At 36.2% G+C, this 22868-nt stretch overlaps 1 protein-coding gene across 8 annotated transcripts in view; it reads left to right on the top strand.

The window, feature by feature from the left end:
• The window catches only part of BCAS3 (breast carcinoma amplified sequence 3), a 373363-nt gene that overhangs the window by 19599 nt on the left and 330896 nt on the right, over positions 1-22868 (top strand). For all 8 annotated transcript variants that reach the window (XR_663607.1, XM_009323994.1, XM_009323979.1 and 5 more), the window contains exon 6: positions 6659-6731. Coding sequence is in view for 7 of the 8 variants with exons in the window: in XM_009323994.1 (XP_009322269.1) it covers positions 6659-6731 (73 nt within the window). In the remaining variant the exon portion in view is untranslated. The remainder of the gene's footprint in view (positions 1-6658; positions 6732-22868) is intronic.

The raw sequence follows: 22868 nt of genomic DNA, 5'->3' as shown, positions 1-22868 counted from the left end.
AGGAATGTGGTGTAGTATCTGGAGCTGGCCTCGCTCGCTGCCAACTCAGATCCGGTGAGGTTTATTAGTTCAGGCTCTGTGCCATGCTAGAGCAGTTAAATGGCTCCTGGAACCGTTCTGACTTGGCAGCTATACTGCAATGTTCATGCAGGGTTTTGTCTGAGCTAACAAACCAAGCAAGACCTGACCTGGCCCAGCACTGCAGCACTTTGATGTCTCTGTGTCCGTGGCATGGTTGGTCTGAAACCTGGATAAGATGTCCATAAAGAGTTGAGATATTTCTGTAAATAACACTGAAAAATGTAGATGTTTATTCTTCTCTGTGGACAGAGAATATCTACTGTTGCCTTTGATTATTTTCTACAGTTTGCAGTAGAAATGGCCTTTTTGGAGACTGAAGGTTTACACTGTGACCAAATTTCAGGCTTCAGAGAGGAGATAAAGTTGCATAGCTGATATTCAGAATAGGAGAACATCTCTCTCTGGATGCTGTCAGTCTTAGAAATAAGAATACTAAGTCCTGGCACTTTGCGTGCCACATGCGGCATTATCTGCTGAGCCATCTGGTTGGCACGGCTTTTTAACTCACCTAGCTCTTCACTTTCAAACCTGTTTGCTGTGATTGAGTTTAGTACTTATTTATATGTATACAGGTGCCTGGTTGCTGACTGGTTTCTCTGTCTCTTCAGATAAAACAAGCATGCAAAGGAAAAAAGATGTGTTTGAAGACAAATTTCTGTGACACTGTGATTATTAGGAGGGAGAAAATATTAAATGGTAGATACAAAACTAAGCTGGAACTCTGCCAGTTAAATTTAGCTACCGTTCTCTGTGAAGAGGAAATTACAGATGATAACGTCATTGTAGTTAACGGTAGTGAGAGAACCAAGCAAAAATCAGGGTGTATTAACTCCCTCCTTCTCCATTTTATATGATTTGAATTTGTGATGTCCTCATGCAATACCTAATGGCTCTATTTAGCCACACTAACCGAATTATTCATATTCTTTGTTCAACATGTTTTCTAATTTTTCACCACTTCCTCTAGATGATGCCATTCTCATTTTTTTGAGGTAACTGACTGCATGAATACATACTTGTAGGATTGAAATGATACTGAGTTTTATTCAGTATTCTGTCTTGGATATTCCTGTATTTTTCTTGTGCTTTTTCTCTATTGATTAGCATTTCCATGATATTTGTGGAAACATTAAAAATACTATTTAGGTTTTCTGTAGTAGTTGTATGTTCTTTGACCTATGAAGTCGCTAATAAAAAAGATTCAGATCTCTCCTAGTATTTTTAAAAATTTGTTGTGTTTTGACTTCATTTTGAGGTCTATTGCATATATACTTGTGAAATCAGTGCTAAGGATTTCCTTAGTAAAATACATTTACTTCAGATAGCTTTGCTGTTCTTTTTCCTACAAAATCAGAATATTGCTGCTTTCTGAAGTGAGTTAGTGCTACAGTCTCCCATTTTGCATTACTTATCCCAGGTCATTTTACAAAATCCTGGCCAAATACCTGCTTTTTGCCTTGTGCTATCCCATTTATTAAGGTACGCTTGCATAGTTTAAAAGTCGATCAAGATACTAGGAAAAGCTGCAGGAATAGCATTGTGTGTGGTAATTCATGGTTAAAGGGTATGTGATGACAGGCTTGTGTGTTGAAGTTTAGATCAGTCATTGTTTGTAAAACCTATTTCCATGTCTCAGCATTATGAAAATAAATTCCTCCAATGAACTGTATTAATTTATTGCCATTTTCTAGATTATGCTGCTTGCAGAAAAGATGATATAATGGTCCTACATCTCTCAATGAATTTGACTGCTTAGTCAAACTGACTAATAAGGGGGGAAAAAAAAGGCAAATAAGAAAGGAAATAAAAGAAAGAAATCAGAGGTACTATGTTTAAAATAACTATGAACCAAGGGAACCTTATGGATGAAGGGTTGAAAACTAGAATTAATGTAGTTTTGCATTTGAAAATATAAAACTGGTTTAAAAGTTTAAATTTTGCAGCAGATTTATCTCTGTACTCTACTGCCTACATCTTTGATTTTGGTAAAATAGAATTTGAACCTCAAAAGCTGACTCCGCTTTATGTGCAGGTATACTTAAAAGAACTATAATGTTTAGGTTGCTTTCTAAAGGAAGGCAGATGTGAGTTTTGTATGTATTCAACCACTTGGGTGGCTTAGTGGTTTTAAGTCCCTGAAGGCCAAAATAATTGCACAGTTTGTATAGTGGAGGAACTAGCCCTACAAGCTGAACAAGCAGTAGCAGTTGGTAGCTAGATTTGGATTGGTGTCAGTGGGTCATGCAGGTGTGCATTTAAGTTTTGGTGTTCTGTAACTGTTATGTGGGTTGTTATGGTATAATGAATGTTAATGTGTGTGGATTATAGAAATTACAGAACAGAATTCTCAAGCATAGCAAGTAAGCCTTTTATAGATATTATAGGGAAGAATTTTGGAGCATGACATTCTAAAATACTAATTTCTTGGAAGCTGTGTGGACTGACCTGTATCCCACCACTTCAATTCTGGCCACATCATGTCAATACTTTAGACTATTAGACCTTAAACTTTCACCATATTAGACTGCTATGTCTTTTAAGTTTTTCACATGAGATTCAATCAAAATATTTGTCTTCAATTATTGTGTGAATCTAGGAACATTGATCTCTAGCAAATGTTTCAAGGTGGTCTTTCTGTTTTTTTTTTTTTTCCATATAGAAGCTACATAGTTATCAGAGAATAAAACTATGGTGCTGTGCAGAATGAAAAACAACTTCCTATAAACATGCATAGCCTTGTCTCTTTGACAGAACTACCAAGATAATGTTCTCCAGCCACCGTTGCTTCTTGCAACGTTGCTGTCTTGTCATCTCAGAAATGGGAGGGTGGAATGGGCTGAAGAGGCAGGAGATGTGGAAATCAACTGGAGTTGAAGGGGTTCTAGGGTGACATGTTGGGGGGGATGCAAGAAACAGGTATGATGATGCAGGTATTGGAGAGGGACTTTGAAACTTGAAATGTCTGGATGATGCTGGGAGTTAAAGGAGATATATAGAGTAATATGATGCTCACTGTCTAGAACATTAATCCTAAAGGAGCACCTGAAGGTCTGGGATGAGGACAGCAGTCGCAGCGCCACTGATCAGGCATGATATTGAGTAGTGCAGTTAGAGCTTATCTGTGCAGGAAATGGAGTGTTTATAGACGCTACCCTGAAGCTGAGGGAAGAATTCATAGACTATTTTTAGGACTGACCTGAACCTCTTCAATTCTGTTTCAAGTAGCATGTATGCTTTTTTGCATTTGTGTCCAGTAAGAAAGCAGACACAAAATAGTAGTGTTTAAGAAATGTTAGGAAAGATTCCTTTTTTTTTTCTCCTGGAAGAAAGAAGGAAAATAGGGAGTGAAAACCGTACGTAGTGAATGCCAGCCATGTGGCCTAATGCATTTCCAGATACTGGTTGGCTACTACACTGACATGGGGCAGGACCCCAAATGCAACACAATTTTCAAGTAACAGATAGAAATAAGAGGGGTTTAGTTGAACAGGAGATGCACTGCATTGTTAAATGGCTGTGATGGAACTTGATCAGTGGAATTACATACCAGAAAAATATACTCCATCGTGCATATATGCTATTGCTAAATAGGTCAGAATTTGACATTTATACAGTGTATTTCTTACGCAAGGGGAAACGAGGGTACTTTTCATAGGTTTGAGTGGCTTTTGAGTTCCTGTGAAAATGACCGTGGTTTCATTTAGCTTCTTCAAAAAGGTGTGCTGCTGCTGCTGTTGTTGTTGTTGTTATTGGCATTATTGAGAGGCCTTAGTAGGCCCAAGAGATATCTATTCACAGTTTCATCAGAAGTACAGTACATAAGCTGCTTTGAGCTTATGTGTGGATAACCTTTTGACTTCATAATGTTCTAAATGATGATTTGTATGAAATTTCATTTAGCCACAGGTATTTTTTTTCAGTTTTAAATATACTAACTGAAGTTAGATTTAAAAAAAACCCAAACCATATATCATTTAGCTAAATGGAGCTGTAGATAAGGTGGTGCCTTGTTGGCAGGAAGGACAGTTTTCATTACTTTAATTGTGTGATTTGTCAGGATTTTCAGCTTTTTATAAATGCTGTAGTGTTATATGACAGAATTAAAAGGATTTAGAAGAAAAGGAGTTTAAGAAAAAGACTTTGCAACAGGATTTCAATACTTTTTGTATTTGAGGGATTTAGCTAGCGGTGTTTCATTTCAATCATCCTGCTGCATTTTGTTAAACACTGTGTGGAGCAAGTGTGTACGACGTCAGTATATCGTACATGCAAATAAACACAATTTTACAAATAAAAATTAATCCACCGCAACTTGGAAGATTAAATCCCACCGCAGAACTAGAAAGGGTTGCTGACTCCATTAAGCATTGCAGAGAACAACACATGTCGCTTTTTGCAATCTCATGAATGGGACCGCTATTAACCTGATTTAATGCCCTGCAGAGTCCTCAAAATAATGATCCTTTTCGACAGTATTAATATTTACGTTCTGAAAGTATATATTTGAAGTAGAAAATGGATTTTTTTTTTAAATGAGGGCCTCAGTCATTACAGAATGAAATCAGAAGTTTAAGCACCTATTGTACAAATTTTGCAAATCTGTATCGTGGATATTAAACACTGGTATTCCTTTTGATTTTGTGCAGTTGTTTGCCTGTATTCCCCACCACCTTTCTTCCCCTTGCTCCCCCTTCCTTGTCATTAAACTTAGAACTAGACCATAAAGAAACATATGAATTCATATTTCTAATATATCCTAGTAAAAAAAAAAGTCTAGTTAAATACTTAAGGTAAAATCCTGGCTCCACTTAAATCAATGTCAGAACTCCTGGTAGTCAGCATTTCACCCTTAATGCTGAGAGACTAGCTAAGTGAACAGAAACAAATGGAGTTCATCTGTTACTTGTAATGAAGAAAACAAATTGGTTGCCAGATTCTTAAGAAGACTATATGTTTCATTTATCAATTTACAGGTCAGTACATACAGTACAGGTATGACTCATAGAAGCCCTTGAAATAATAGGAATAAAAGGAAAATACATTTGGCTGTTTTGGGTTACTTGTAAAACTATTGTTGATGGTGAAATTATTGATGTGACCCATTTGACTTTATAAATACCCGAATGTGTAGGAGGGAAGACTTGTCCTTGTACAGATGAGAGTACTGAACAGTTTTTGTTACAAATTAATTGCATGTACCTGAGTTATTAATAATTAACAGAGACTGTTATGTGAAAATGTATATTGTTAATTGTTGTGCCTTTCTGAATAATTGATTTAGTGCAGCTACACCAGTATTTGTGAATTAAATTTTGAACAGAGTATATCACTAATACTCTTTATAGATCAAAGGGTTTGCTGTCTAATGGAGGAAAAAAATAAAATTCCATTATTCACCACATACATACATACATACCTATAGATAGATAATTAAAAAGGCAAAAGTTGAAAGAAAACGGAGGAAACTTAGTAGTTTTGTTCGTTGTTATTCTATTATTTAAGTTGGGTAGAAACATACCCTGGAATTTAGTAAAACATTGTTCACAAGTAGAAGGGAGTTTTTTGACTCAATTTTAGCTTTATTTCTGTTTAGCAATAAGGTGAAGTTTTTCAAAGCTTTTAAAAATACCATTTTAAGGAGTGTGGCATATTTAACAATTTGATGGTTCTGGAGTGCAGGTGTGACTGGAATTTGGGAAGACAAAGGGCTGGTTTTAATTACCTAGCTCTGGTGCCAGCGGTGGCGGCGTGCATGGATCCCCGGGCAGGCAGAACTGTCTCAGCGGCTGAATTAGAGCAGAGGATGAGCCCATGCCGAACTCTGCTGCTGGGGCTATGCTGGTGTTACGTGGTGAAGCTGATCTTAAAAGTAGATTGGATTTGTTGTTAGAGTTCTGGTTTCACTTTCAGTGAACAGCAGGCGTAGCCTGAGTCTCGCTGGAAGTTGCTGGAGGTTGCTTTCTTGAAGGCTTAAATCGCTTGGTGGCGGAACTTATTGAAGACTATTTTGAATTTAATCTTGTGTTTTCTCAGGCACAGGGCATGGGCTGTAAGCATGGCCATGCTTTGGGCAAACACTGGCAGCCCGGCTTGTCACGTGCTAAAGAGAGTGGCTGCTCTTACGCTGCGCTCTTATGGTTAACACTCTTATACTTGATTTCCACCTCAGCAGAATAAATTGGAAACCAATGTGTGAAACCCACGCAGAGTTGGTGACAGCCTTATTACAGACAACTTGTATAAAACAATGAAAAATGAGCAAGTGTTACTTGTTACAGTTACAGAATCCTTAACCCCAACTGAAATGAATAGAAAATAACTCCAAAATCCTGGCCAAACTTTGCTACTTGTTTTGTTACTCATTGCCATTGCTTTCAAAAACAGTTCTTCCAGTGTTCATAACTCTGCCTGTTATTTGTATTTCTGTCACTAATCTTGTACAGGCTGTGAGTTTTGTATTACATATTCAATATCCTTCCAATATATTGGGCCCCCACAACATGCACACCTGTACTCTGAAAGGTAACACAAACAGTACATAGTGATTTGCTTTTTCTTTTGTTTTCCCTCTCATTAGGTGCTCAGAAATGTGATAATTTTTCTGAGAAGCGGCCTCTTCTTGGTGTGTGCAAAAGCATTGGATCTTCTGGGTAAGAATATTTTTCATGAATAAAGTATTATATATATATTGTAATGTCATCTAAAAAACCCCAGTAGATTACATCTTTAAAGCTCTATTCCTTTTTTGTTCGTGGGATAACACTGTGAAGTGCTTTTAAAGTTTTTTCAGTGTGTCAGCGCACATTTGCCTATGACTTAAGCTTTTTAAAAGGAATAAAAAATAGAGACTCTTGATATAAAATAGATGAAGAGGTATTTTAAGTTTATTTTGTTCTCGGTGTAATCACAATTTTATGATTAGCCTTTTCTGATATTAATCCTGGTCAGAATTATTATTGAGAAGTCTCTAAAGCAATCTGTGTCTCAAAGTAATTAAAAGAGGCTTTCAAGCAGCAGTCATATACCAAATGAATTACAAGCACCAAGCAATTTCATTGTTACAGCTGCTCACTGTTTATTAGCCAAATACATGTTAAATCTACTTCTCTGAGATAGAAAAGTAAGTTAACAATCTTGTCTTGTGCTCTCTGGACAGTACTGTTGTATCAATCCTCTTATAAAAGAGGGCCTTAAGATACTGTACGTCTGTTTGATTCGTTGATTCAGACGATGCAAAGGATTTATATCTATATACCTACGGGAAAATATTGGCTTTTCAAGGGTAACCCTCTACACAGCGATTCAAAGGCTGAACAGTTAAAGTAAATCTTCTTACAGTAGTAAGAGTAATTCTGTGTCCCACCTTTTTCAATTAAGAATTTCATTACTCTGGGTATGGAGGAAGACTATCAAGTCTCTGTAAACTTCTCTGTATGTATTATTACTGCGTTAAACTAGAATATTGATGTTACCTACCTTAAATGTTTAAAACAAAACCCATGTAGGGCAGAGAAGTGAAATGTCTTTCTATTGATGTGTTTACAACTTGCAAAACTGTTTATAGTGACTTTTCTCCTTTTTTCCCTGCTCTGTAAGTGTATGTAATCTCTTGAATAACTTTTTCTAAATAAGAGTGCATGTAACCAGAGATGCAAATACTGCTCTTGTAGGAGTTTCTGTCTTAATCCAAACAGTGTATTTATATATGCGAAGGATATGTTGGATCGAAGAAAACTTTCCTTCTTACCCTGGCTTCAGAAGCTGAGATATCTGAGAAATGAAAAAACTATAAGGATCATTATTTTCACTGTGTTATTGTATTCCTCAGTTAATGAAAAATAATTCAAAGATTATTGGTAGCTTCTGCTTTTCTACAAAAAAAAAAAGCTCCTATGTTTTCAAAATGAATGGATAGGTTTGTGTTACTACTTGTCAGTAGTTAAATATCTGCAAATAGAAGATTTTAAATGAGGCTTTCCACTGTGACCAGAAGACTAGCACATCATTAAAAAAAAGACTGTGCTACAGACTCTTGTTTACCTATTTAATAAAGAATGAGTTTATTCTCAAATAAAACCTTCAACAGAAAATTCTGAAACACTTTTCTACATTTACTGTTCACTGCAAGTTATTTTTGAAAGAGTCTTTGCAAATCACCTATTTTGTCAGTAGCTTTCAGGTTAAGACTTCTTTGATAGTTTGCCCTCAACTGGAGTCACTCCTTTTAAATTGGCTCAAGTGTCACACTTGTTTTTTCTTCTGTTACATTCATAGATCATTTGATTACATTTCTGTAATGATTGTTATGCATAAAGAAGAATTTGTGTAGAACACTAAAATAACTGTGTTACAAATGGCCTCTGAACCTGAATCACAATTTTAGTTCTGTTCTTAACTTGAGGTTTTGTGCTTAACGTCGTTTCCTGTATATCTAATGGTTGTGGACAGATAATATACCTTGTTTAATCATGTATCTGAAGAAAATACTACATTTATTCTAGAGCATTTATTCCAAAGCACTTGGTATCTTCACTACAGTCATCTCCTCACCTACTTTGGAGATTATGCTGGCTATGGCACGAAATACTGCAGCTGTCAGCACCCTACTGAAAATGTGCAGGGAATAGGAGGCCTATTCTGTCTACTGAAATGGCAGGTGAAATAATCAGTAAAATGATGTAGTACTGCCACTAAAATATTTCCCATTGAACAGAAAGGTAAACAGAGTGTCTGAAAAACTGAATGACTTTCTCGAAGGCAGCTAGTCCAAAGCAGATCCAGAAGTGAAATCCAAGTCTTCCAACACGCAATCCGTTACGCTGATGCATTAAACTACACTGTCTTTCTTTAATATAAACTGCATGAGATTGGACATGGTTATGACAATAAGGCCAATGTCCTTATCTTTGCAAGGAGTAGTCTCAAAAGAAAACAATTCCACCAGCACAGCCCCCCTGCCCTTATTCCCATCCTCATTGGGACACCAGGTTGTCACTTTTTAGAGGAGAAACGTGTGACCTCCTGAAGTGCTTCTGCTACTCCCAACAGTCCTCTGGCTTTCTCTCGTTCAAATTTTACCCAGGTTATTGTCTAAAATCTGTCAGAATAATTTCCCAAGGAGAATGATTCTGGGGGAAAAAAAGTTTCACTTCTTCAGCCTTGATCATTGTTTGGATTTTCCCTAGCAATTCTTCAAAATTTCTGACTTCTGGTTGCTGTGCTTAAATTTGCAGCTATTTTGACTCATTTCTTGGAACATCCCTGGTAATTCTGACATTTCCAAATAAGTTTTTGTTGTTATCTGTTATTAATAAGGGACATGGTTAACATTTTGGAAGATTTGGTGGCTGGCACCATGGCTTATCGTTGAAGAATATTTTTGAACCCTGCTGTATCTGGAGGCAATACTCTAATTTAAATTCTTTTCCCTGGCAATCTTTTATATAGAATCCATTTTCAGTAGCTCTTCTAGAAAGTGCTTTGAAGCTGTTAATTTTTTGGATGGAAGGTGAAGAATAAATGCAATTTATACCTGACTTATGATAAAACCTCAGTCAGTTATTAACTCTTCGTTACAGTTTAGGAGTTGCTGTAAATTATCATATGCTATTCTTGACCGTAAGAAAACGTATGTGTTAGAGCTATTAATACTGTGCGTACACAGTTCTGCATGACAGATGAATGATTGTACTCACAAATGTGTTGATATGTTTTGTGATTTTTATGGACCCATGTACATATATTCAAATGCATAGAAATCTTTGAGAAATTTGAATTCGGCAGGTACGAAAATTACATGAGCAAGTTTAAGTGTTAAAGATGCTAAACCGTTAAAGTAATACAAATCTGATCGAATGTAGTTTTTATCTAGATCCACTGCACTGTCATTTCATAGTATTTTATCGTTTAGGACTGTATCAATGAGATATTGACACGTTCAAGTTAGGAGCTGGGATTTCCTGGTTCTGACCACTAGTCTGCATTAGTGGTTACCGTCAGGAAATTCTTCTCTTTTCCTTTAGCTGTAAAGTAAATACACTTTAATGAGGGAAATATGATAAAAAGGTATTTTTTTAATGTAGAACACTTGTCAACCTGGAATCCAAAGAATTTTCAAGTAGTCATGAAATAATAACCTCAAAAATATCACTTACATTAAATAACTTCAGTATTTTTCGCTATGCCTCTAATGTATCATGTACTTTAATGGAAAGAAATTAATGAATAATTTTGTCTGTGATAATATGCTAGGACTGCTTTCCTTCATTGTGAAGCAAAGATGAATATAAAAGTACTTTATGCAAAATAACGTTTGCCTAAAATCAACGTTTAGATTTGTTTCATTCCTGATTTTTTTTCATTGTAATTTACACAGTGAAAGATCTCTTTGGTAACTTAGAAATACAGTAGTTTTACCTTGGAGATCCCCTAATGTTTTACTGAATGACAGATTTTTGACAGGTCTAAAAATATCTTGTTAATTTTTAGTATGTCTCTCACAGATTTAACAACATATTAACTTGGAAATCAACTTCTGGGTAACTTGGTGTGAGAGTTGCATCTCTTTCGTAATGTAACCTAATACAGTAGTCATTGATATAATATATGCTGATAAAACTTACATTCCTTTGAATATCAGTATTAAGGTCTTAACATTCAGTTTAATATTTCTTAATTTTTAAATCTGAAATTTTTTGTGACAGTCATGGTCGAGAACCTGCTTTAAAAAAGTTTAGTGTATCTGAAATTTTAATTTGCACTTTGAAATTAATTTCTGGCACCTGCTGTATGTAAAAATTCTGTAGAGAGAGATTTGCCACTAATCTCAAACCTTGTATTCCCCACACTGAGTATTTTACCAGGGAAGATGAAATTGTGTTTTCTAAACTTTTGCCTTGTATCTGAGTTTCTGACTAACTTTCGGTACACACATTTTTCTATTTTAAAAGTCAAATTTTCTATCTAGTAAAATGACTGAAATGTCTAGCATGGTTTCACTATATAAGCTTTTCAAAACAATAGTTTTTGCAGCCCCCCAAAAGGATGCAGTCTTGACACATAAATGGGAAGCAGATTGTGGTTTTTGGCTGATACTACTATGCTGGTTTAGATGTTGCTTCAGTCTTAGATTACAAGATTTGCAAATTAAAGGAAAACCAAAAAGGAGAGAACATCTGCATAAATCTTGTTTTTGTGGAGTTTTGTAGAGGCATGCTTACTTTGTTCTTGGTGATAAGATAAACAAATCTTTATACACACACAAAATGCATTGATGGGTTTTGGTACATATTAATGAATTTTCTAGGTGGTGAAACATCAAGATTAGTAATCTGTGAAGTGAACAGACACACACACACACACACACACACACACCCCCCCCAAAAAAAAAAAAAGAAAAAAGAAAGTAGTAGTGGTGGCCACAAAACTGCATGGCAGAACTAGTCAATGTGTGCTGTTTGGAGCTACTCAGTTGAAAGATAACTAGATAAGACCAATTATGTTAAATGGAAATATATTCCTGTTTTCCTTATATGGGTTGTTGAAACCCTAGTTTGGAACATACTGTAGACCACCTTCAAATACACCAGAGGTCCAAAACAAATTAGACATGTTTTTTGTTCTGGTCAAATGTAAATGTACTGATATCTTTAAGTAAATGCTTCATTTTAGCTAATGGAGATGTTTAAGGGGAAATCGACCAGTATAATTTTGTTTTATTTTAGATTATTAAGAAAGCAATCACGGTTTTGAGAGTGATTTGCAAATCTGCTGTTCAGAATACTCTATAGGTAACAAGAAAGCTAACAAAACAGAAGTGACCTTGCCTGGGGGGGGGGAAGTGTGTGTAGGTGCAGAGGAAGGGAGAAGGGGACAGGGGAGACAGAGATGAGTAATTGCAGTGTCTTACATATGAAACACCTCTCCTGAGTACTGAGCACTTTAAATACTATCAACCCTAGCATCTACCTTTCCTCAAATGCCAGGTGTTCTGATGACTCAAGTGTTTACTCCATCATGCTTAATTATGAGTTACCAAGCTTTGTTTCTACTCTAAAGATTTTGTTTTTGTTTTCCTTATTAGCCAAGCAGTTTATAAGGGACAAAATTCTTGTAATGAAATGCATCCCAGTCTAGCTAAAGGGTTGTATCAGTACAGCTGTGGGCTTACAGCAGGGTAGGCTTTAGACCACAGTTCTGTGGTTCACTGACTAGCAGCAAAGACAGCTCCGAATTCCTACTCACCTCGTCCTCTTGTGCTGCTGCCTCTGTGCTGCTGCTTTCTGCATCCCTGGGCTGTGTCACTTCAGCTGGTTGTAGAACCATACAGTAAAGGAGATGACAGAAATAATCCAAGTAAAAAATAATGCTCCAATTTTATTTTTTAATGATATGGACTATTTCAGTCACCTGGTTTATGAACAATAGCATGCAAAATTGCAAGGTGCATCTGAGAATGTAATCAATTGTAGCATGAAGGTGGGAATGAGCACAGAGGAAGGAATTTCTTAGGTTAGCTTTGCTGCTGAAGCTGGTTAGCCATGAACTGTGGTCTCGCTCGCTTGCTATAATGCTTTATTCTGTTGCCCATCCCTCTTTTAACGGAGCAAAACAAAGAAGGTAGAAATCCTATAAGTGATTTGTCCCAACAGCCATGTTTCTGGATAGCAATATTTCATCTTCTGTTAATGAATCATTAAGGCAGGAGATGGGGGAGCGGGGGGAATCTTGAAGATCTCCTTGAAATGCAACCCAGATCTCTAAGCCATCCTTACAAAAGTATTTGACACTTTGGTGCACTTGTCCTTTGTCCAAATAGCCAAATACAGATGCATAAAAGATTAGGAATTTATGCCAAAATCTTATGTAGGCATGTATGATAATGAGGTAACTATATGAGTATAGCTAATTGAAAGATCAGTTATAGAAGATTAAAAAGTAAGAGTTTGAAGCAGTAGACTTTCCAACCTTCTACATTATAGAGAGTAAAGGACCTCAATCAGTAACCTATGCAGCCAGCCCATAGCATGTGTCAGGTTTCTAGCATATATTTTTAGAAAGACACATTAATTTAATGACGGCAAGTGATGGAGAATTTTGTATGACTTGAAGAATTGGATGGAGGTCACTTAAGGGCATGAGAAGCAAAAGGTAATCTTTTTTAATCATGGGAGGAGAAAGGAAATAAGGGTAAGTTAAAGAAGGAGGAGCAAACAAAATGTATAGCTTTAGCTAGCAATTTTTTTTGCCTGCTGATCAATTTACAAGGCAAATCAACTGGCAGCAGATTTTCAGGAAGCATGCTTTATTAACGTGGCTACTGTACATTAAAACCTACTAACCTTAACACAAGTTTAACTCAGGAATGTGTTTATGGGAGTGTTAAGGTTTAGGTAAAAAGCAGCTTTGCCTGAGTAAGAACAGACAATGCAATTAAAGCGTTAATATTGTCTCACATTAATATTTTAATATCACATGACCCCATTCCTTATCTGGCAAAGTAACTAGTTAATGCTAAAATCCACTGTCCAGTTCTAAGTGTCTGTGGCTTGTAATGTTTAAAATTAGCTAGCTGTGAAATGATTTGTCAGAGACAAACAGCAAAGCTTTCTGGAAGGATCACCCAAGAGAAGGAAATTGGCTATGATGAATGAAGTTCTTGTTCACAGTTCTCACACTGCTCAGACTAACTCCCCCCGGAATATTTTTACTGGAATGCCATTGCAAATGCAGTGGTTAGCTGTGGACTCACCTGGCTATGCCAGAGACTGAATCATGCAATTGAGCATGTAAAGGGTGTATCCACTCAAGATAAAATACAGCGTGTTTTTTTCAAATCACATGTAAAAATGGGTTGGACAGATGGTTATGATTTTCAATTGTATTGGACAACATGAAATAGAGTTCATGAAGTTTGTTAAATATTTGTGGTCTTTTATTGAAGACTATGCAAAATTCGGTCATATTTTTTTCTCCCCAGCCTTATTTTTTGAAGACTGTCAAGGATGTATAAGTTTAAATTTCTAAAGAGCAAACTTAATTTAATTGTTTTTGTTCTAAAAAGTATAGTAGAGCCTTTTACGTTGGGTAAAGCTCTTGTTTCTGTTATCTTTGAGGGATTGAGTCCCAAAGGCTCTGTGCTGTTGAAAAACTGTAAAGCATCAATAACTGCAGAGTGTGCCATCCTATCAGCTGCCTTGCAAAGATTTCCTTCCGTTCGAGCAGATGAAAAACATTATCCTCTCTGGTTATTGTAGGAAAAATCAGTTTAGTCTTAACAGGTTGTGTGGTAGCTTTTAAGATCCTGAGAGACGCAACCCCTGAATAAAGTAGTTTAAATTCCTTTTAGTGATGTTGGATTTGATTGTTACGTTATGTGCTAAAGATAGCAACGTTCTTCATCTTAAAAAGAGCTCTTCAGATCCTAGAATTTCTTCTTGTAACTTGTTTCTATAATTATATTAATGTACTGCAACTATTTTTGCAATGATGAAGTAATGTTTACTGGTAATTCTGTGAATTTTCTCACAGATTAAAATGCTAGGAGATACAGCTCTAATGGAATAAGGTAGTGTTTCCATTTGTAAATACTGAGGGTAGGAAAGATTTGGTGTTCTTCTGATATACCAAATGTTTGTCTGAGTGAACTATAGTAAGAAATAACCTTTGAACTATAATAAGCTGTTAATCTTGGATCAAAACTGGAAGGAAGAAAATGAGTATTTGGGGTCAAACTTTGACCAGTTGGTGAGAACTATGGGTAGTGTTGACCTTCTAAAGCTTTGATTTATTAAGTTGTAAAAAGATAAACCTTTTTCTAAGCGATCCTTGGGATAGCGTGGCGGCTTGGGAGAGCAGATTTCCGAGCTGAGGCGTAGTTTCATTTTACTGCTGTTCCAACCCCCCGTGCGTGTAATGATGCAGGGAGGAGATGGAGGGAAGGAAGTAGCCGTTTGCTAAATGCACAGCCAGATAAAACCAGCTGGAGCACATACCTTCCTTGAGTAACTTGTCAAAAGAAGCACTACAGGGAAAAGATAATGCACAGCGCCATTACAGGCAAAGCTGCTGGTTCCAGGGCCACTTTAAATTCCACTTTAAATTATTAAATACTGTAAACGCTATAAAGTTAATTAGAAGAGGAACAAACTCTACAAAGATAAATGTGTTTTCAATATGTTTCTCAGGGAGGGTACAGTAGAAACCAGTGAATGAGAGGAAATTTATTTCTGGCAGCACTCTAGACATGGAACTGTGGTTGAACTTTTTACCCTAATTACGTCCCCACTAATGCCTGCAGCGGTCTGGAATCAAAGTGGCCCTTCAGGCCCTGGAAAGTCTCTGATGTGGCGAGCGTTTGTTGTGTGATGAGGGTTACTTAAGAAAAAACGGAATATTGTGACAGGATTTTTCAAAATTTCTCAGTTACCACCCACCTCACTTGTTGCCTACAAAAATAGAGTAATTGCTTGCATCTGTGTGTTTTTGTCTGTCTTAGAAATAACTGTTATAAATCAAAGTGACATAGACCCAGAGAACAGTTCAGGCTTATATTTTCTTTTCTTATAAGTTTTCGGGTTATTCCTATGTTATACACTGCAAGAAGGATTTAAAGTACATTGCAAAATAGTTAGAACTTTCAGGATGATTTAAGTTGTTCTCTTTTTCTGGGGATACTAACACCATCAGATACGGAGTTCTCAATTCAAAGATGATGCTATTTAATATGGGTTTTTCTAAGTAACAACTGTCACTTCATGCTCGTAGCTTGGGCAGCTAATTAACAAACTGCATTAACTTACAGCCCTTGTATCTGTATTGTTACACAATTGCTGCCACTTGTGTAATTCACTACAACTCGACGGCATTTGAACTTTGCATCTATTACTAAATGCCGTTTTCTGTCTTACAGTGGTCTTTCTGGAGTCCTTCTTGTCCTTTTTCTTTCTTTCTTTCCTTCAGTAATATTTAATATACAGAGGAAAAGTCAAGGGAGTTTGAGCTCAAGCATTCATGTATGGATTAGATTCTTTTAAATCTCTGAAGTGAGGAAAAACACAATTAAAAAACAATAAGTAGAATCCATTAAAAAAATCTGACATAATTATTCTTTTTCTCTAGTTCTGATCTATTTTTGAAGGAGAATGAATATATTTTGTTAGCTTTAGGATTTTAAATTTATAAGTAATTTAAAATGTATAATACAGTAGATTTTTCTTCAGTAATTCGAAATAGAGATATAGAAGGCTCCTTTTTTATGAAAAAGCTGTAAGGCATGTTCTTAAAAAAAGATCTTGCTTAATCCATTCTTTCTTTATGTTCTGACTAGGTAATATATTCAGAATATCACCTGAGGAGACCCCTTACTGTGTTTTTGGATAGTTGCTCACAAACTTCTTTTTAAAATTAATTCTGATTTAAATTATTAATAGAATATTTGTACAGTATAATTATCATTTTACAGATGAGGCATTAATAAAATAACACTAAGAGTTTTAATCAATTTTGCCTGCACAATTTGAGGGACCGTATCTCCCATTTCAGCATCTGCTGTTATTAGGTGGCTATCTCTGTGGTGAGAATGCAGTATTTCTGCGTGCCTTTCCTTAGCAATTGTAATTCCTCCTGGAAGTATCAGCTGCATTTAACTAAGAAATTCCTCCAAATGTTATGAAAAGTGATCCAGTAAAGGAGGTGGTTGTATCGGCTGCTTCACTGGGAGAAAGACTATAACATAAGCTAACTCTTTTTGACGCTAAACAATTCCTATAGAATCTCAACCTTAAGGCCAGGTTAAAGAAAAACAGACTATTGGTTTTGCTATTCCCGGGGCTCCTTGTTCAGAGTACTTACTTTCAGGTACTATTTCATATCTTCAAACCAGCTTTCAGTGAGTTCAGTTACAGTGAAAATTCTGCATGTCTGAAGATTATGGTCTGCTATATGTCAAGTCAGAAATTAAATCAAGTAGGACATAAGAACATATAATTAATGGGCACTTGTGAAAGTTTTGGCCTACCTGATGTGACCAGAACCTCGTAGAGGCTTTGTTGTTCACAGCACTTTTCAAGTGCCTTAACCATAAAATCTAAGCTTATCTCTGCTCAACTTCAATCATCTGCACTCTAAAGCGCTTTAGTTCTTTCTTGAAAATGGAATTGTTTTCAGGCTTCTCAAAAATTGTAATTCGAGCCATATACTAGCATATAACCAATTAAGTTTTAGTAGACTTGTAAGCAACTGAAAGATGCCTTGCTGTCATGCAATTTGAGGTAGAGAGCCTACTTAATACAGAGGTGATGAAGTGTATACACAATCCCATTAGGTTCTGCTTATGTTGTTAATGACACCAATGGCAAACCTATTTCAAATATAACAGGTTGGTACAGGGTTTTGTCTTTAACGTTGAATCCCAGAAGTGGTTTTGCATGGGGGTTGGGATGACAGGGCAGGTGGGCGTGGAGCTGCTTGCTTAATTTGGCCTTTGGTGGTGGTGATTACATGTGAGATGAGAAGATGCCAATAGGCCTGTCAGAACCATGAACCATAAAATAAAGCACAGAAGAGAAAAAAACCTGAAATCTAAAGAAATTTGTTACAAGAATCAACAGGATAAAATATTTGGACCTTCATAATACTTTCACCACGTTAACAGTTGCAGGTAAAAACACCTTTTAATATTGATTTTTGAGTATTGAGTCACATACGAGATGGAATCTTTAACTTACACAGGTTGCAGAGGAACATGACACTTGCAATAGCTGAGCAAAGATTTGGTTCGTGTTTTTGAAGAAGCTTTGTAGTGCACTTCAGAACAATGAGTTCTGTTGACTCTCAGTTTAAATTGTTTTTAGCTTTTGGTAGAATTCTGACTTTGTTAAATGTAACAATGTCTCTCATATAGAATTAGTGTACATATGCTGCAATAATCAACTGCCATCTGTGTTAATTATGCTATCTTCTGATATGCCATTGATCAGAAAGTACTGTCAATAAATAACGACTCAAAATAAAGAAAAAAACTTTGGTATTGATTTGGAGTCTTATACATAGTGGCAATTTGTAAAATCTGGGGCTGTAAGGATGTAAGTGGCTCCACAAAACGCTCTGTTTGGGTTCTTGGTGAAATCTGGCTGTAGCTGAGATATTTCAGCATCATTTTGCTCTGTGTTATGCTCCCAGAAATCTGATATTTTTCTATTAAGCTGTGACGTGCATCTGTCTCTTGATATGCACAAAGTTTCTACATTTTTTATTTTGGTCCATCTTGTATGATCTTGAAGATCAGTGTAGGATGTATTACAATACAAACTGCATGCATCTATTTCAGTGGTGAATTCTGCTTCATTTGACACTAAGAAGAAGGACAAGACAACTCTTAAGTTTATTTCATTCTATATTTTTGAAGGAAACACATCTACCAGATTATAAAGTTAATCAGCTAATCACAGAGACATTAATCTTTGATAGATGTATGACAGAAATGCAGTTGTATTCTACTCGGAAGTTAATATTTGCTTATGCTCTCCAGGATTTATAAAAACTTTTTTCCAGTTAAGCATATGTTCATAGCATGATCAAGGATGGCCAGTGCAGTTTCATACCTTTTGTATAAAAGGACTTTTTGGTTACACACAAGAAGAAAATCTAGTCCAGAATATAACAAAAATTTATTCTGATCTGAAAAGTGGAGCTCCAGATCTATTTTTCTTCAGCGACAGCTATGGTCAAGTAAGCCTTGTAGATAAACAAATCTCTTGAGATGCCGCTAATCTTCCTATATTAACTAACTCGAAATGTGATGGGACAGCTATGTTTTGTAACATGCGGTATGTCTCAGTGAAGTGGAAAGTGTGTCACACTCCAGTCTCTCGGCAAAAGCACGCCACAGCTGAAAAGCCAGCTTGTGCTGTATTTTACACTTCAGCGACAGGCATGCCACATGCCATAGAATGAAGCGCTGTAATAGAACATGCTGCGGTGCATAAAGGTAGGTTGTAGGCTGTTGTGTGGCTTTATTTAGCTTCATGCATTTTGAAATGTTAAAAAAACAAATCTAGAAAGTCTCTTCTGATGACAAGAATAAGTAGTGGTGTCATGAGCAGAAAACCCAATAGTAGAAACATGGTATGTGCTGCTGGTAATGCAAAATGGGGGAAGAGCCATCTGCTGCCAAAACAGAAGAGTAATTTGGAGGTTGCTAAGCATTTTAATATTTTGAAGGATTTCCCTTCCCTTTTACTTTTCTCCTTGAACTGATGGTACTGTTCTTACAGTATCTGTTACGATAATACCAATATGTTGATAATCCTAGTCTTAAATTCTCCTTCTCTTGTTGGTGTACAACACAGTCTTTCTGACACCTCGACTACAGGTGGAAAGCAAAGGCGCTATTGGTTTGATTGAACAAAAGTGAACGTATAATGGTTGTCGAAAGTACTCAGAACTGAAAAAATCCATGACTGCCATCAGTTTAAAACATCTGTTCCAGGATTGTCAAGAAAATTTGTATTTTCAGATTCTTCCTCCATACAGCCCCAAGAGTGGAAACAACTTTTCATTCTGTATTTGGTCAGGGGTTTTGCCTGTCATATGAACTATGGTATGTGATTGAGAGTAACCTCATTGTGTCAGCAATGGCATCTGAATGTTCACCTGAAGTTGCAGGTGATGGCAATGTGCAAAACTGGTGAGGAAATGCTTATCTGCATTGCCCTTTAGTAGGCTGGCTTTTTACTACATTGAAATTAATGTTTTGATCTTCATTATTTAACGTAGAATTGTCAGCGCTCTCAATAACTGGATCTTTTCCCGTGTCCCACATGGCACGCATTTTGGTGCATCTTTTCTGCTGACAGAGCTATGGTAGACATTAGGAACTAGGAGGATTTTTGTTGTAGAGGCTGCAGCAGAGAAGTCTGTTTCTGTCAGTATCCTATCACTAATTGCAAATTTAGTGTATGATACTGTACAAACCGTATAGTGGAAATAGCTTGCCTTCACCCATGGTTAAGCATGAGTCCATATAGGAAGGGATAGCAGGAATCCATGTATCTGCGTTTTTATTTGTTGTACAAGAAAAATATAATAAAATTACATCAGTAGGTATCCTGAAAACGCTTGAACGCAAAGTTCAGCGTAATGGGTACTCAATTCAGATAACTGTATCGTATCACCTACAAACACTTGAAACACTTTTTTAATATTGTTTGATGAGAGAGTTAATGCTCTTTGTCTACAGAAACATGTCTTAAACATAATTATACTTGTTTTGATCTTTCAATTTTAAGTAAAATGTTAGGAACAATTAATTAATCTTTATACTAGTTTCATGTTTTTTAAATGAATGTGCAAAGCATATTTATAGAGTGGTAGATCTCCCTACAGCCATCAGTCTGGTTTTAATGTTTTTTTTCTTTGTTTGAAAAAAAAAAAAGCCAAACAACCAAAAAACCAACTTTAAGTAGCTTTTATGTGGACACCCATTTTATATTAAAGCTTTGTTCCCATCTCTCTCTCTCTTCCCACATCTCTCTCTTAGCAGCATAAGTAAGTATAGCTGTATTGCACTTTTAGATTAAACTCAGAACAGTTTCAAATCTGGTATATGCTTTTTATTTTGTTTTAGAAGTTTTTTTCTTTGGTGATAATTTCTATGTATTCTGATCTCTTTAAAGAAACAGATGCAGTGTGTTATGCTAGCAGAAGAGTAGCATGCAGGTTTTTTTCTTACAGAAAGCTATATTAATTTCCAGATGAATTTGCTGATAATAGATTTTCTTTTCTATTCTCGTATGTGATCATTTTGTACTTATCAACAAGATGGAACATTCTTAAATATTTTTAAGGGAAAACTTTCTATATATTGCTTGTAACTAAGGGCTTCTTTTGACACCTTTTAAAAAGAAATAGCAACATCTGGAACTATACAGTGCAACATAACTGCAGATTTGGCCCATAGTACTTCGCTTTGAGCATTTGAAGTGTGTCTGAAATTCTCAGATCCGAACTTTAAAAATGGGCTGGCAACTGTTTTTCACAGGTATGAGACTTCTGTGTCGTCTACTAAAGTTATGGTGATGAGTCAGTATTAAATACTGCATTCCAACATCTTGCTTGCTGCATTATTAATGCAACACAGTCTCCTTTTTTTCCCTACCACCTGTATTCTTCCTCTAGTGCTTTTTGGATAATAAGCCTCTTGAATTAGGACTCTTCTTGCTGTGTGTCTTTGTGAAGTGTCTTGTATGTTCATGGCACTGTGATAAATGCTATTTGTGGTGCATGTGTGTAGTATGTACATTATGCTCTATTGTTATGATAAGTGGATGCACTTGATCTCCTGGAGGGGAGTGCTGGCCTTGCCACTTAGAAGCAGCACTTGACAACTGATTCATGGGACGGTAATTAGAACAGCTTCACAGGAGTCTGTATATCTAACACTTGACAGCAAATATCAACTAGTGAACCGATAAATAAGGATAAAACAGTAGGGAAGAAGCTGGCTTGGAAGCCGACAGAAAATAGGGTAAATTTTGTTTTTTTTAAATAAAAAAAGGATCTGATGTAAGAAACTGAGGCTTGTAATCTTCTGTAATAGAAGAGAGACTGAAATATGTAGACAGAGGACAACTTATTTTTTTCTCCTCAAAATCAGTGAATTCCAAATATTAAGTTAATATGTTACCTTAGCTAGCCATATGGAGAGTATAGAAGTAAACAGCATAGCAATTGCCTGGCATGAAACTGGATGTTTATTAAAAGTTCTTAAATATCTTCCAAAGGTATGCTGTTGGAAATGTTTTGCTAAAGGTGGGTATCTTTTACCATAGCTTTTTAATTAAACTGATAAAAAGTTAATAGATTATAAAAAACATGTGATTGCCCTTGAAAAGGACAATGTGGACAGGACTGGGTAGAACACTTTAAAAAACACTTACACGTGGTAACAGATACATGAGGATAGACGTGAAGAATTTACTTGTTTTGCAATAAGCTTATTTTAATGTGCCATTACCATTAAGTATTCTTTGAACAGTGTTACAAAGCTTCTAATCATACGGCCATGTAATTTGTTTAGTTACAAGTTTTGCCTTTTAATGAAGTTTAGCTTCTTTAAGAATCATTTTTGCTAAAGACAAAAAAGTCATAACTTTGGCTTAAATAGATATGACATAACATGGTTGCTTAACACATTTGTCTTCTATAATTTATAGAATTAATTTATACCTGGGCAGCTAATTATGATAATATAAATTTGCGTGTAAGCAGGAAAGGTTTATACAGTACCACACCTTGCAGTAAAAGATAGTTATTTTCACCTGAGGATAGGGATTTATATCACTGCAGAGACAGAAAAACAAGATGCTGACAGTTTTCCTGCAGTGGTTTACAAGCTTCAGGACCAGCAGACCACTGTCAAGCCTCAGGTTCTCTCGCCAACTACAACCTGAGTTATGCACGGAGACAGAAACCAGTCCTTTCCGAGTCAGTCCTGAGTCGTTTCAACAGTTAGACTCTACACTAGGAAGAAATGCCTCACTTAAGAAATTACAGAAACAAAATACTACTAACCTTGAAATCAAAGAAGTGGAAGGGGAAATGATTAATGCAGTTTTTAAACATTAGCATTGGTAAGATGTAGGGATCAATGCTTTCGATATTGTTTTGATCTTTTTCAAGAATTTTCATCGGAAGGCTTTGAAAGGAGCGGTACCTCTATTCCCAGTTCTTTGCATCTTCGTTCTGCCTACCTGATGTAATGTTGCACAGGAACTGATCCACGTTAG

Source organism: Pygoscelis adeliae, unplaced genomic scaffold (genome assembly GCF_000699105.1).
Source record: "Pygoscelis adeliae isolate BGI_AS28 unplaced genomic scaffold, ASM69910v1 Scaffold290, whole genome shotgun sequence".
Classification (NCBI taxonomy): domain Eukaryota; kingdom Metazoa; phylum Chordata; class Aves; order Sphenisciformes; family Spheniscidae; genus Pygoscelis; species Pygoscelis adeliae.
Note: the sequence above shows the minus strand (reverse complement) of the source record. Positions and strands in the feature narration are given on the sequence as shown.